The following is a 13154-nucleotide window of genomic DNA, read 5'->3' as shown; positions in this document are numbered from 1 at the left end:
GATGGTCTAATTATGCCTTACTCTCGGCAGGGAACACTATGGCTACCATACAATCTACAAAAAAAAAATTGGAAGAAGTCATCAAACAAATCGTTTAGAGATTTTTTTATGTCTAATCTGTGAAATTACAATTTTAACTCTAGTTAATGTTAAAAGGAAAACCTCATTCTCCATTCGTTTACTTCGATTTCATTGCCTCCAAAATTATTTCCTAGATCCACCGCTGCTCATCCTAGATTTTGGCTGCTCTAAATTTGTAATGGTCGACTCGTTCATATATGAGCAATCACAGACCCTCCACATAGATACTCAAACTTTCTGACTGAGTCACAGAGAGGAAAAGATTGCAGTCCGTTTGAAAATGATCGAGTCATATTCTTGTTCGTCCCGAACAAATACATGTTCACGTTCATCACACTATCTTTAGATTTAATCAGCAGAAGTTCTTTACAATGCTCTCTCAATCTGATCGATTGTTTGACTATGATCATATGTAAGAACGTCAAACTCCCAAATCTCCATTGATTAAAGAAAATGAAAAGTAAACTTAATCAAAGATATATCGAACGCCGTTTCTCACAATCTCCACGAAGTCGTATGTAGGCAGCAACAAGAGCTCTTCCAAGTGTCTACTTCTGTCATCAATGTCAAAACATGTACTATTAGTATGATTTGCGAGAATTCAAATTTGATTTTCTCTTCCTACTCAAGCTTAACTAATTCAAATAATTTAGAGTTGACCACACTATCTAATAAAAAAACAAGAGTTTGTTTCAGAAACCATCACCTGCCAAACCACAACTTTTTTTATTATCTCATCAGAAACTTACATACACCAAAGATGGTAGCACTGATTCTGACCCTAATAAAAAACAACCTAAATAAAAGCTGGAATCAAGATGGTACAATGACTTTGCATAACAAAACCCAGAATAATAATAAAAATCCAATCATCCTAAGTTTTTATCTTCATATTAAACAAGTGATGAGATCAGACAAAAAGGACAGGTCAAATGCTGGCATTTAATGATGCTGTAAAGAAGGCTAAGAACTTAAGCGACTATACAATAGTTATTCGAAAAGTCAACCGCCATGAATACTGCTAAAAGTATATGAGTAAAATATTAATGTGATAAACATTTGTATAAACAAACATATGCACTGCCAGGCTTTCATATTCTCTTGTACTAGTCAGCTAGATTCATGGGTATACGGACAAGGAATGGACAATAAGCTTACGTTTCGTGATAAACTAGTGTATCTGGAAACTCACACATTTAACCAACTCATAAGCTACTTGGTAAGAAGATAAAGGTATCTACAATGGTGGGATCCTTAGATGACCCATGTGTCGTATGTTTGGATCATCGTTTCTCAATCATTCATTGTGCGTGTTACGGTATGATATGATTGAGGTGTTCAAGAGGGTGACTACTTCCGGTCATGACATAAGAGGATGAATTGCTAATAACTAAATGTTTCATGGGGTAGGTGTGGATTTGGTGTTGTGGCTGCATCTAACAAGATTAGGTTTTTTTCTTCTCTTAAGCTGATTGTACTCTGATTCAAGTCAAATAATTCTTTAGGCTATCTATATCATCCATGGTAATGCACTAGTGATACAGAAGGAAGATTAAAATTGTGTATTTAGTGTTTTTTTATTTAGTCAACTGCTAACAGATTGCATAATTTCATTATGGAGTTCAGCTCTCAGAAAAAAGTCAGCCAAATATATAAAAGCAGAGTTCCAGAAGCTTTAAAGAAACTTTTGAGCTGATCTAAGAGGCAAGATAGGAAATTAGACTAGATAATCTGTAACACTGAAAAGTTTTGCAAGAAAGTAAAAGCCGGTAAAGAAGTTGATCATATAAAGTACATATGAGAGTAATACAAACTATCGGATTTCCCAAACCAAATCAGGTATAAGCCTACTGGGCACCACTACTTGTTGGCCTAAAGAAAAGGTCCAAGTAGAATACAATACGGACCTTCAGAAATATGTTCATCCCATTCACAGGTTGATAGATATGCTAAGTCTGGTAGCCAGTCAAATAGTTCAGGTTGTTGTTCCTTAACTGTGGAATTGAAAAACTCATTAGTTGTTGCCATTAAAATCATGCATGTAGATTGTGAAATAAAAGATCAACTGAAAAAAAACCTCATTTACAAGATTTTCAGCTCCTGAGAAGTCTTGCTTTTCTTTCTTGAGTTGTTCGACACGTGCTTTCATTTCACATTTCTTTTTTTCTGCCTGATTAAAATAATTAGGAAGGTTAAAATAAGCAATAAAGTTATCCATAAAACTGATCGGAAAAAATAGAAAACAAAAGGAATGCATCTCTTTATCTAAAGGAGGGTTATAGGACAAAAAAAAATCTTGGTGCCAGGACGAAGCAAATTTTTAATCACAATTGCTCATGAACTAACTGTTCAAATAGAATAATAGGAAGGCGATATACAAAAGTGCAACAGATGAATAATTGGAAGACATTAAAGTGACAGTAATCAAGGAAATAACGCAAGATACAGTTATTTCATTTCTTCCCCAATTTTACAGCAAAGAAGACAAAGTTGATAAAGTCTAGCCTACTAGTGAAAGCAGTTGACTTTTATATGTTTCACACCATCAGTGTTACCTCTGTTACTCTGTATACTACCAATTGAATACAAATTAATGCATTGATCAGCAATATACAAACTTGGATCAACTGTTAGATACTTCTATGTTTCAAATCATTAGCTCCATAATCCACATTAATTAAGCACACTTGTCAATGATTGCAATTTACAACTTAAGAAATCCCAAACTAGCATATTTTAGTATCTTTAGAATATAAATTCTGGACAATTGTAACTTAAGCTACTAATTCTAATCACACTTGTCTATTCAGTTTACATAAGTGTTGAAATCTTGTCCTATGAGCTCACCTTTTCCAATAGTCCCTTCAAATGATTGACCTCATTTTTCTTTGCTTCCAAAAGTTTATTAGCCGTTTCTTCTACATTACTCCTGCAAGTATTCAGTCATTATTGTCTATTCACAAAACATGTTTAACAAAAAAATTAGAAAGTCTAACAATACATGAGTTTCTACCATTGATTTTTGCATGGAGAAAAGTTAGATAGAAATATAGGCAGCAAAATTTATGAGCTTTATGAGTGCTAAAAGAATTACCGGATCATTTATACATGTAGGCTGTAGCCATTTATGTTAGCAACTAATTTTGTAGGAGAAGGTTGTTTACAAAGTTAATAACTGATATAGAGGCATACTTCTTAGAATGTAGAGGATCCAGAGTCTGTTCTTCCACTAGCTCTTCTACAGTATCAAGAATTTCTCCTGCCTACAGTAAAACATAAGAAGTTTCGGAGAACCTATTATGCATAGGCGAATAGATAAATATAAACTTATTTCTAGAACATTGGGCCCATACCTGTGTCCCAACAAATATTGACTCAAATTGTTCCTGCAAGATAAGAGATATATAAGCTAAGCTCAATATTGATGATTATTTCAAATATGTCAAAATACATTTCTCTCTTATGAAAATGTCAGATTGTTGATAAAGCCGATTAAGTACAACAATAAGAATACAAGGAGCAGTTTATCCACTGGACAAGTAAACTGGGAAAATAATCTTTGCAAGATTTGAGTCCCATACCATAAATTTCACCATGACAGTATGCAAACAGGACAATCATGCAGCACTCACCGAAGAAGTATTACATATCACATTTAAGATTAGAGAAACGCATTGGAAAACTAATACATACTCCACTCTTTAGAACAAGAGAGAGAGAGAGAGAGAGAGAATTCAAGAAAAAAAAAATACAGACACTGAAACATGGGTGGCAGGTAAAAACTCAAACTATAACAGAATTAAACAGCTGGAAACTATTAGAGAGTAGAAACTAAAGATAAAGAGACAAATATGGTCATTGACGAATTTATGTTCATATATTTAGATTAAAAATCCATTAATTTGTAGTATATATCAACAGCATGCTTGTGTGAAAGAAACAGTACTCAACAAAAGATGTTCCCTAAGCACACCCATCAATTGTTTTAGTCATCAAAACAATTCAGTTTTTCGTAGTTACTAGTTAGTATATAAGAGAAACCAAAGCTTCAGTTTCTAAATGAGTGAGGAGACAAACAAATATTTCTGTTTCATACCTCAATATCTTGATGCAACGAAGGGACAACCTGAAGTATATTAAAGCAAAAAAGTAGTGGCGGTTAATATTTTCATGAAGTAAGAGATTGACATAAACCTTAAAAAACTAGAATGTACAGATATGAATGGCAAAATATATAAATAATTGTGCATGATATTCACGGCAATGGCCAATACACACTTTTGTGTAGGATACCTAATAAGCTGCAACATAATGTAGATGCACTAGCCTAGCCAACAGATCATTTTCTGAATAACTAACAAGTACGCAACAGAGTGTAGATGGCATTGTTAATATCAAAATCAAGAGGCATATTTCATCACCAAATGAGCTTAAGATGCATCGATCTAGCACTCTTTTTGAGACCATGAAATTAAGATTTGAAGGCCGCAGCATGAATTTTCTAAATTAGACCACACATACCACTGAATTATAAAAATAACATTTAAAAGAGAGAGTGGAACACTTAGATGTACCTGAGCAAAGAGCTGATGGAGGCGGTCCTGCTCAGCTGCAGTTAAACTTGGAAAAGCTTTACGGAATTCCTTGATTATGTGAAATACAAAATTAATTATATCAAAAGAATTTAGAGATTGGCGCGATGTGAATAAACTATAACACCGCCGACTCTGCGAAAATTTAAAATCAATTACGACGAGAACCAAAAACCCTCACCTCGAATGAGCAGGCAGTAAACAAGGAGCGCAAGCTGCGATCGAATGATTTCTTCAAATTCGTTTGCCTCGATCCAGGAACAGATCCGCTATTTTCCATTCTGATCCTTATCTGCTTTACCCCTTTCTAGAGATTGAAATTGAGCGGCAGAGTCGTAGACTCGCTGTGTTGGTGTAAGCGCGATAGAAAGCGAGAGGAAAATAGGCGGGAAACGAGTCTATAACAAAGGGGCCAAAAATTTTAAAACTTTTTATCTTCGGTTAAATTAAACAATAAAATAATAAAATTGCTAAAAATAGTAAAAAAAGGTACTCCGCTATTATAATAAAAAAAATTGCAATATTTAAATACAAAATTAATGATTGTGTCACATGGCAAGATCAGATTAACCGACGAAGTTAGCACAATGCACGACGTGTAACCTTGGCGTGCTCAACGTCGTGCTTTGACTGTCGAACAAGCAAGGTTGTGCTTTGAACCGCAGATACGCATGTTCTAATAAATGCTAGTCTTAGGATTAATTTAGATTTTTAAATTGGACCCTGCTACTCTAGGATAGAAAGTGCTAATTTAACAAATCTTAAATTTTTCACTTGTTACTTTGTTAGCCATATTTTATACTCCTACCATTGAGAGAGAAACAATTATCCAAGTACATTTTGAGACAGTAATTAGTAAGTCATGATCATGAACTTAAGTGCAAAATCACAATTTAATGCTTTAATGCAATCAACGAAATCACTTGATGCCACTAACCCAACAATTTTAATGGAGTAATATTACAACATGAGATGAGATACTACTCCCTTTTGTAAAATAAATCAATGTTCTATAAATAACAGTTGAAGACGATATAACAGCAATACTTTTTATTACATCGTGAAAATAAAGACAACCATTCGTCTCCAGCACTCCCTTTAATGTTTCAAAAATTGTTCACATGGACGATAAAGACGTATCGACAGGCGTATCCACAGTCGAAAAACCTGTACTGTCTACCTCTTGCTGAATTTTCTACATACCGGAATGCTCTCCCACCAACCAATACCGAGTAGAGCTGAAAACTACTACTAATACCAGAGGGCTTCAGTTCCTGACCTGCTGTCACTAGATTGCATCCTCGTTGGTCATGGCTTAGAACCCAAGGCGGAGAACTATCCTCAACGAATCCAATTGTATCCAGGTTTCCACACAAACATCTAGCCAAGCAAATCTTTAAATAAGATGGGGTTCTGACCAGATGGTGTTACTCCCACGTGTCTTACGAGTGCATCCTTTTCCAAAGCTTCCTTCAAATTTGGCCCCTTGTTCGATTGATGTCCTGAAGGTTCGACTTTGTTTCCCCGAAGACCATTTGGTTCTGGGTTCGGATCAATATGACCCTGGGCAGATAGAGACATGTCCGCAAAAAGAGATGTAAAATCGGAATCTTTAGTAGCGCCATCAACTCCACCAGTACTTACTGGGGTTGTTTCTTGTGTGAAATCAAACAGACCTTCGAACTGCTTGAAAGGATCTACTGATGGTGTACTGCTGGCAATTGATGTTTCACCCATGTCCAGCAAGTCTGGAGGTGGCTGGGATGTTTTTACAGCAGTGTCAGGAGCTGGAGCCTTCGACGAACGAGAAGTGTCTGAAGTGTGAGTTTTCAAATTCTTCTGGCTAGGAAGATGTCTGCCCTCAGATTTTGCTGAGCCCCCAAAAAGTGAAGCAGCGAGTTTTTGCTTTTCCGGAGAGATTTCAATTTGCTGCTTTCTTAACGTATCACGTATTGTTGGTTTTGAACTGCTTGCAGAATCTGGTCTGGGTGTCTCATTCTGAACCTTCACCTGATCGGTGCTTGAACTAGATGGTGCAGGAGAGGAGTAAGTAGGCCGTCCCCACTTCTTCTGAACCCCATCAAGCCGTAGTTTCAGTTCGGATGACCCAGCATCAGAAGCTGATGGAGCAGAAGTAGGATGCAGGATATCAGCGACATATGATGGCTCAACAGGAACAAGCTCAGTTGATGATGCTAATACTGGAGGAATATTATGAGGCAGTGATGGTTTAGGTAGCTCGTAGGCCTCAAACCTAAGAGCATGTGTGGATGGTTCGTGTTCGTCATGACTCTTGAAATTGCTAATACTTGATATTCCTAAGCGCTCACTCTCTGGGATATATGGCTGAGCACCATTTTCTATTGCTTGTTGCACATAACCATCTAGAAATGAAAGATTTTTATCAATCTGCAAAAATTGAAAAAGCATTATTAGCGTTGGTGGACACTTGATATAACCAAAAACAGCAAGAGAGGCAGCAAACAAGCTATTATACGTAAATTGATATAAGATGGATCAATATGATATGATTAGTCCCAGAACACAAATATTGCAGTCAGGTCATCATCAACTTTATATTGAAATACTCCCTCCGTCCGCCATTAGGAGTCCCATTTCATAGCGGCACGGGTTTTAAGAAATGTTAAGAAAAGTGGGTGGAAAAAAGTTGGTGGAATAGGGGTCCCACTTGTATATATTAGTTTTAAATGAAATGTGAGTGAAATGAGTTAGTGGAAGGTGATACTCTATTACCATTTATGGTAAAAGTGAACAGGACTTCTATTCGCGGACGGACTAAAATGGAAAAACATGACTCCTATCGCGGACGTAGGGAGTACTTGCTATCGAATCATACGGCATACAACTATCAAGCAGTACGGTGCCATGTTTCTTTTAGATTCAGATGAGAAGTTATCTGAAACTTGAAAATGACTAACCAAGTGTATAAAAAATTCTCTATAGGATTGGGTGGGGGGGGGCCTCTTCAAAAGTTTGCATTTATTATATGTCAAGCGAATAATGAGTTATCAAGGAGTAGAAAGGAAGAACAAACTAATCCTTGAATCTGAAAGAAAATGTTACCTCAATGTCATCACAAGTTGAATCCATAGGCATTATTTTCTTGACAGCTTGAGCATCTAAAGTGAAGATGGATTGAAGCTCATAGGCACGCTGCTGAAGGTCCGTTGAGTGAGATGCCAACATTTCTTCAATCAATGACTGGCACTGTTGAAAGTAAAACGTTACCAATATGAGAATCTCTCCATATCATAGTGATCAAGAGTGGGATTATAGAGAAGAAAAAATTCCAGAAACTGGCAGGAATCCTCGTGCACCACTCACAAAAGTTATGTACAACAAAGACGTGATTATAATATAAGTGCGTATAACCGACATCTAAAACTCATACCATCAACAATAGCACTAGAGATATGTGCGATATCTAGCTATAATGGATAATATTCAAGACGTAGTTAAAATGTCAACACCATCAGCGAAACCCAGAATACCTCAGGCAGTAAGTCCACAGGTTTCCCAGACGCTATTTCAAATGAATATATCTTCATAATTCCTGTCACTGCATATGCCTTCAAACAAGCAGGAGAACAGTATTACAACGAGGAACATATTATCAAGATAGTATAATAGCAAAATAATTGAGCAGTGGTATGGAGCCAATTAAAAATGCAGGGTAACTAGGATGTGGCCCTGTTAGCAGTTTGCTTCCCTAAAAACACTTTTCATTAAATAAAGCATTCTTCAATATTAGTTGTTTCAAATGCATGAGGGTATGGGCTATGCATTCAAATTACTTGCAAGCCTAAAAGATACCTCAGTATTATCACTGATTCATACAAACTGGCTTCTTGAGTTTCTGTTGCTTCAATACTCGTATTCTATTCAAATTCCAAAGTAAAGCTCTACATGTCATTCATTGATAAACTAATAGTCACTTGCATTTTGACAGGAAAACATAGGGTTATTCAGTTGTCCATAAAAAATTTAAACAGATGAGCATTTCTAGATCCAAAGAGAAACAGTCAAAGTTGGGGACTTACTCCTTTTTATTGAAAGTAAAAGTGCATGTATATGCTGCTAAGAGATACTATAAAGCATAGGGGGAGTGCGGGTGTACAAAATTATTAACAATGCACAATATTTTCAGTTTTCAGAACTTAGAGAGACATGAACAGATAGCTAGCCTGAGTAATACACCAAAAATATGTACAATATACAGGAATAATGTTACTGCGCATGATATATCACACAATCTGAATTACCTACCTTCACTGTATCATCATCTGGGTGTGCCTCTGCAACATCACACAACTTCCCAATGATGTATGAGGAAGAATATTTATCATCTGCAATCCCATATTCTCCTAAGACCCAACAAATTACCTGCAGCGTTAGAAAATACAAAAAGCATGGTGAGAGGTGAGCAAGCTTGCATTGCCTTTGAGAGAGGGCGACAAAATTGAAAGATTTGGAGTAGTAAAAATATGGTTGGTTAAAAGGAAATTAGGATGGCAAGCTGCCACTTCAAACCTTGGGGCATAAAATATGATAAAAGAATGAATCTTGGGTGTTCAGTAACATACTTGAAGGAAAGCAGATGGTAGTTTTGGCTCTCCCATAATTCGAAGATAAGACTCCACCTGCACTCAACAGATAATAGCATATTATGATGAGAAATACTAAACGAGCACAACCATTACTTGGTCATCAAATTTTACTCCAATAAAAAAGTTACTGCTAAGTGCTAACAAAGCTATTTATGGTTTCGTGAGGGGCTTTTTTAAGTCTTGTCTTTCTCAGAGGAGGTTTTCATTCTCTTTGCCAACAAAAGAAGGTTTCGAGGAACATGATGCAGAGTAAAAATAACAGCTAGTTAATCACACATGGAAGATTTCATTGACAAACTAATGATTTCAGGAGATAGATAATTAGTTGAAATGAGACCAAGTATGTGGATAATATCCAGTTTTAGATGCCAATAGAAAAACATACAGCAGATGATCTAAGCTGACTATCTGCAGTATCATCATCCTCTCCGAATCCCTCTGCAATTAATTTCATCAAGTTATGTGCAACTTTAGCATTCACCAGGTCCCCTGCATGCTCGAATACTTTATTCATGGTCTGGAAAATGAAAAAAAAAATAAAGGAACAGAAAATCAGAATTCCATATGTATGAAGGTAAAATTTAAGACAACTGATTCAAAAATAATAAATCAATGAGAACCTGTATGAACCATTGGTTGCTTGGAGCAAACTGTTCACCAAGTTCAACACATCTTGAAGCTATTTCGGTTTTGTAATGACTATCATTGATGCTTATCATATACCCGATCATACGGTCCACAATTACTTCTACATTTGACGACTTGGTCATTTTGTAGAGCAGGTCAAATGTCTTTCGCTTTAGGGTATCATCAGGGTCCTGCAAAATACAGAATAAGTTTTTCAGAAGCATAAAAGGAAACAGTAACTTTATCAATAATTCATAAGAAGTCCTTACCAGATTTAGCTAAACTTGAGAAGAACAAGCAATACTAACTTTTTAATTAAAAATATATGCATATATATAACACAGATAAAAGGATAACAACTATGAACTAGACAAGCCAGCGCTCTAGTTAATAAATCTGACATATTCGAAGGTAAATATATTTAAGTGCCTTATACATTGACTAGTACCTTTGATTTCAATTCAATGGTCAATGCAAACTTTATATGCTTAATGGATTCAGATTTCAAGTTTCCATGCCTAATATTCTGGAATGCAACTTAAGTATTGAATAAACAGGTGAAATATAACTTTATTTATATGTGATATCCTGGTATGACAACCACTTTGAGTCATGACAGACTGTTACGAAGCATGAGTCGTATTTAACAAGAAACGGAAGTACAATATTTTGTATTTGAAATTATATCAGAAACAACTTACATTCAGTTTTCATCAATAGAAACACCATATCTTACCTCTAAGCAGTCAATTACAGCCAGTTGTTGCTGCTCAGCTATTTCTGGGTTTATCTTTATTAGTCGAGTAAGAGCATCAATACCAAGATACTTCAGGTTGTGGCTGTCACTCTGACCAACAGACATGAATCTAGCTATTATCAAACAAAAAAAACATAAAAACTTTTGAGTTCAGAATACATCCAAGTTTTACAAGACTTACTTTTAGAAATTTTGCAATGGCATCAGCAGCAGCTTCCAGCAACTTTGGGTTTGGGTGTAATGATGAAAGGCAACAAATGCTCTCATAAAGGATGGCATTCCCAATATTGCTTGTTGAATCACATTTTCTCATTATGTCACCTAAAATTGTGTACATTTGTTCACTGGCTTTCTTGTCACCAATACCCAGTAGGGACAGAATTTTCAACAATTTGATCTGTGAAAAAAAAAGGCTATTTATTATTTTAAAATATGAATAATGAGAACATTTGCAAACCCTACATTTATGCAAAAATTCGCATTATCTGCAGTTGTGTGTTGCTTTGGCCTTCACTAAGGAGCATATTCACAATACAGCAAGTACATATTGGTAGCATAGCAGGGGATTTTAGGGTTGTTGTCAAGAAAAGATGCCTATGTTTTATATGCCACATGAACCCACATGGGATGGAATTTCCCTGAACAATACAGTGTATACAAATCCCACCTCAAATCATAACCAGAAGGGGAAATTTATAACTCTTCTTCTGAGTCTGATCTTCCACTGAAACGTGATCAAACAAAAAAACTTGCTGGATGTGTAAGGAGGCATAAGACGAGAAGGAAAACACGGTCTCACCTGAATGAATGGAGCAGGCATCTGATGATAGTCGTAACTCTTTGGTAGTCTGCGCTCAGCTACTTGCTTAAGAATGTTTACAAAACTAACTACCAGGTCCTTATATTTGTCAACGCCAGCAGCAATAAGATCAAATAGAGGGCAAAGAGCAGCACCCATGACCCCAGGATCATTGTCGCAAAGTTTCTGCAATCAAATTATTTGGTGGGAAAAAATAATTAATTGTTTCCTGCAATACTTTCTCATCCACAAAGTTTAAGGGTGATCTAAGGTAAATCGTTGATAAACAACATAATATAAATAATCCAAATATTTCTGCTATGCCCACTTTTAAGAACTGATTAGCTGCAATAAAGCCAAACTTCTTTTTAAAGGATGGAAGTTATATCAGTGTCCTAAATGCTGCAAACCAAGCATGTTTTAGATTTATCACCATTCTGTGGTTGATAAATGCTAGTACAAGATACCAAGAGTTTGGACTTAGCTCAATCTTAAAATTAAAGGAGTAGCATTATTCTTCATATACCACCATTTTTTAAAACTTTAAGCGAGTAATTTATTATACTATTTACTAAGATCTTTAACATATAAGTAGTACAGTTGTAGATACATTGACAATATAGAAAGAGCACCTTCCGGAAATTGGAATTGAGATGGGAAACCGTCCCAGGAGCCTTTTGAGAAAACCGATGAAGCGCCATGACAGCCTTCTTCCTCACCGCCTCCTTCTGGTGGCCTAACAGCTCCACAACCTGCGGCAGAACAGCTGGAATCGTCTCCTCATTGATCAACCTACAGACCGCATTCAAAGCCGCGCAAACCACCAAATAGTTATCGCTCTTCAAGTCCTTCTGTATCGTGTTCACGATTAAAATAATCAAATCATGATCCTCGTTAAGAAACAACGTCACCGCCAGGTATCCAGATCTTTTGAGCAGCAAGTTCTCGTCGTGCGTCATCTTAACGGCGTGGATGTACCCGAAGGAGGCGTCGTGGCCTAGCATCTCGACATAGAGGAGGCGGATTATGTACTCCTTGAGCTTGTATTTGGGGGTGTTCGGGTCGTTCAACCTGAGTTTGAGGGTCTCCACTTCACGCAATACAATGCGGTCTTCCTCGGCTTTGGATCGAGACTCGCCGATTGATTTGATGAGGTCGAGAAACTCTTTAGACTGCCCGAATCCACCTTGGGAGCCCATTGCGAGCTCCCGGCCGATTGTCTTTAGCTGCTCCAGCTTTGAAAACGTTTAGAATTGGAGTGAATTGGATCGATCTCGGTCGAGATTGGATGAAATTCAGGCCCGGGAAGATAAATTGGCAGCAGAATTGGGTTTAGGGTTTGGAAAATTGGGGAAATCTACATAGATAACATGAAGATCCAGAGAGAAGCAATAAGATTAGAGTGTGAGATTGAGATTTGTGTGTATTTTTGGTGCAATACGTGTAAGCGCTTAGAGAGAACTCAGAGAGGACGTAGAATTAAGGATAGCTCGTTGATGTACAAGCTTTGTTGCGAAGTGTGCAATGCTTATACGGCATATATTAATACTACTACTACTATTCTTGTAGTAGGAGTTTGTGTTATTGTTATAAAGTACCTTAAAATTTGTTATTTGCATAATTACTTAAAAATTTGTTTATTTATTTTGTAGTTATAAAACAATATGTAC

At 36.5% G+C, this 13154-nt stretch overlaps 2 protein-coding genes across 3 annotated transcripts; both read right to left on the bottom strand.

The window, feature by feature from the left end:
- Positions 1 to 378: 378 nt before the first annotated feature.
- On the bottom strand, positions 379 to 5085 carry LOC121751273. Of its 2 annotated transcripts, none has more exons than XM_042145990.1 (9): positions 4855 to 5085; positions 4656 to 4724; positions 4178 to 4207; positions 3435 to 3467; positions 3274 to 3344; positions 2929 to 3010; positions 2168 to 2251; positions 1989 to 2075; positions 379 to 635 (listed from the first exon to the last, which is right to left on the bottom strand). In XM_042145990.1, the coding sequence occupies exons 1-8, from the start codon at positions 4951 to 4953 to the stop codon at positions 2031 to 2033; spliced, it is 513 nt and encodes a 170-aa protein (XP_042001924.1). In that variant the 5' UTR covers positions 4954 to 5085; the 3' UTR covers positions 379 to 635; positions 1989 to 2030. The 2 variants fall into 2 exon arrangements, with proteins under 2 accessions (XP_042001924.1, XP_042001923.1); XM_042145989.1 differs by having other exon boundaries at positions 2159 to 2251; positions 4855 to 5082.
- Positions 5086 to 5573: 488 nt separating this feature from the next.
- Positions 5574 to 12993, bottom strand: LOC121752162 (AP-4 complex subunit epsilon-like). Its single transcript, XM_042147076.1, has 11 exons — positions 12117 to 12993; positions 11485 to 11670; positions 10867 to 11082; positions 10665 to 10775; positions 9922 to 10119; positions 9687 to 9818; positions 9278 to 9334; positions 8961 to 9077; positions 8186 to 8263; positions 7758 to 7901; positions 5574 to 7082 (listed from the first exon to the last, which is right to left on the bottom strand). Exons 1-11 carry the CDS (start codon positions 12681 to 12683, stop codon positions 6054 to 6056), a joined length of 2835 nt encoding a protein of 944 aa, XP_042003010.1. The 5' UTR covers positions 12684 to 12993; the 3' UTR covers positions 5574 to 6053.
- Positions 12994 to 13154: the final 161 nt, after the last annotated feature.

The sequence above is a fragment of the Salvia splendens genome, chromosome 10 (assembly GCF_004379255.2).
Source record: "Salvia splendens isolate huo1 chromosome 10, SspV2, whole genome shotgun sequence".
Lineage (NCBI taxonomy): Eukaryota > Viridiplantae > Streptophyta > Magnoliopsida > Lamiales > Lamiaceae > Salvia > Salvia splendens.
The sequence above is the reverse complement of the archived record's forward strand: the minus strand, read 5'-3'. Positions and strand labels throughout refer to the sequence as shown.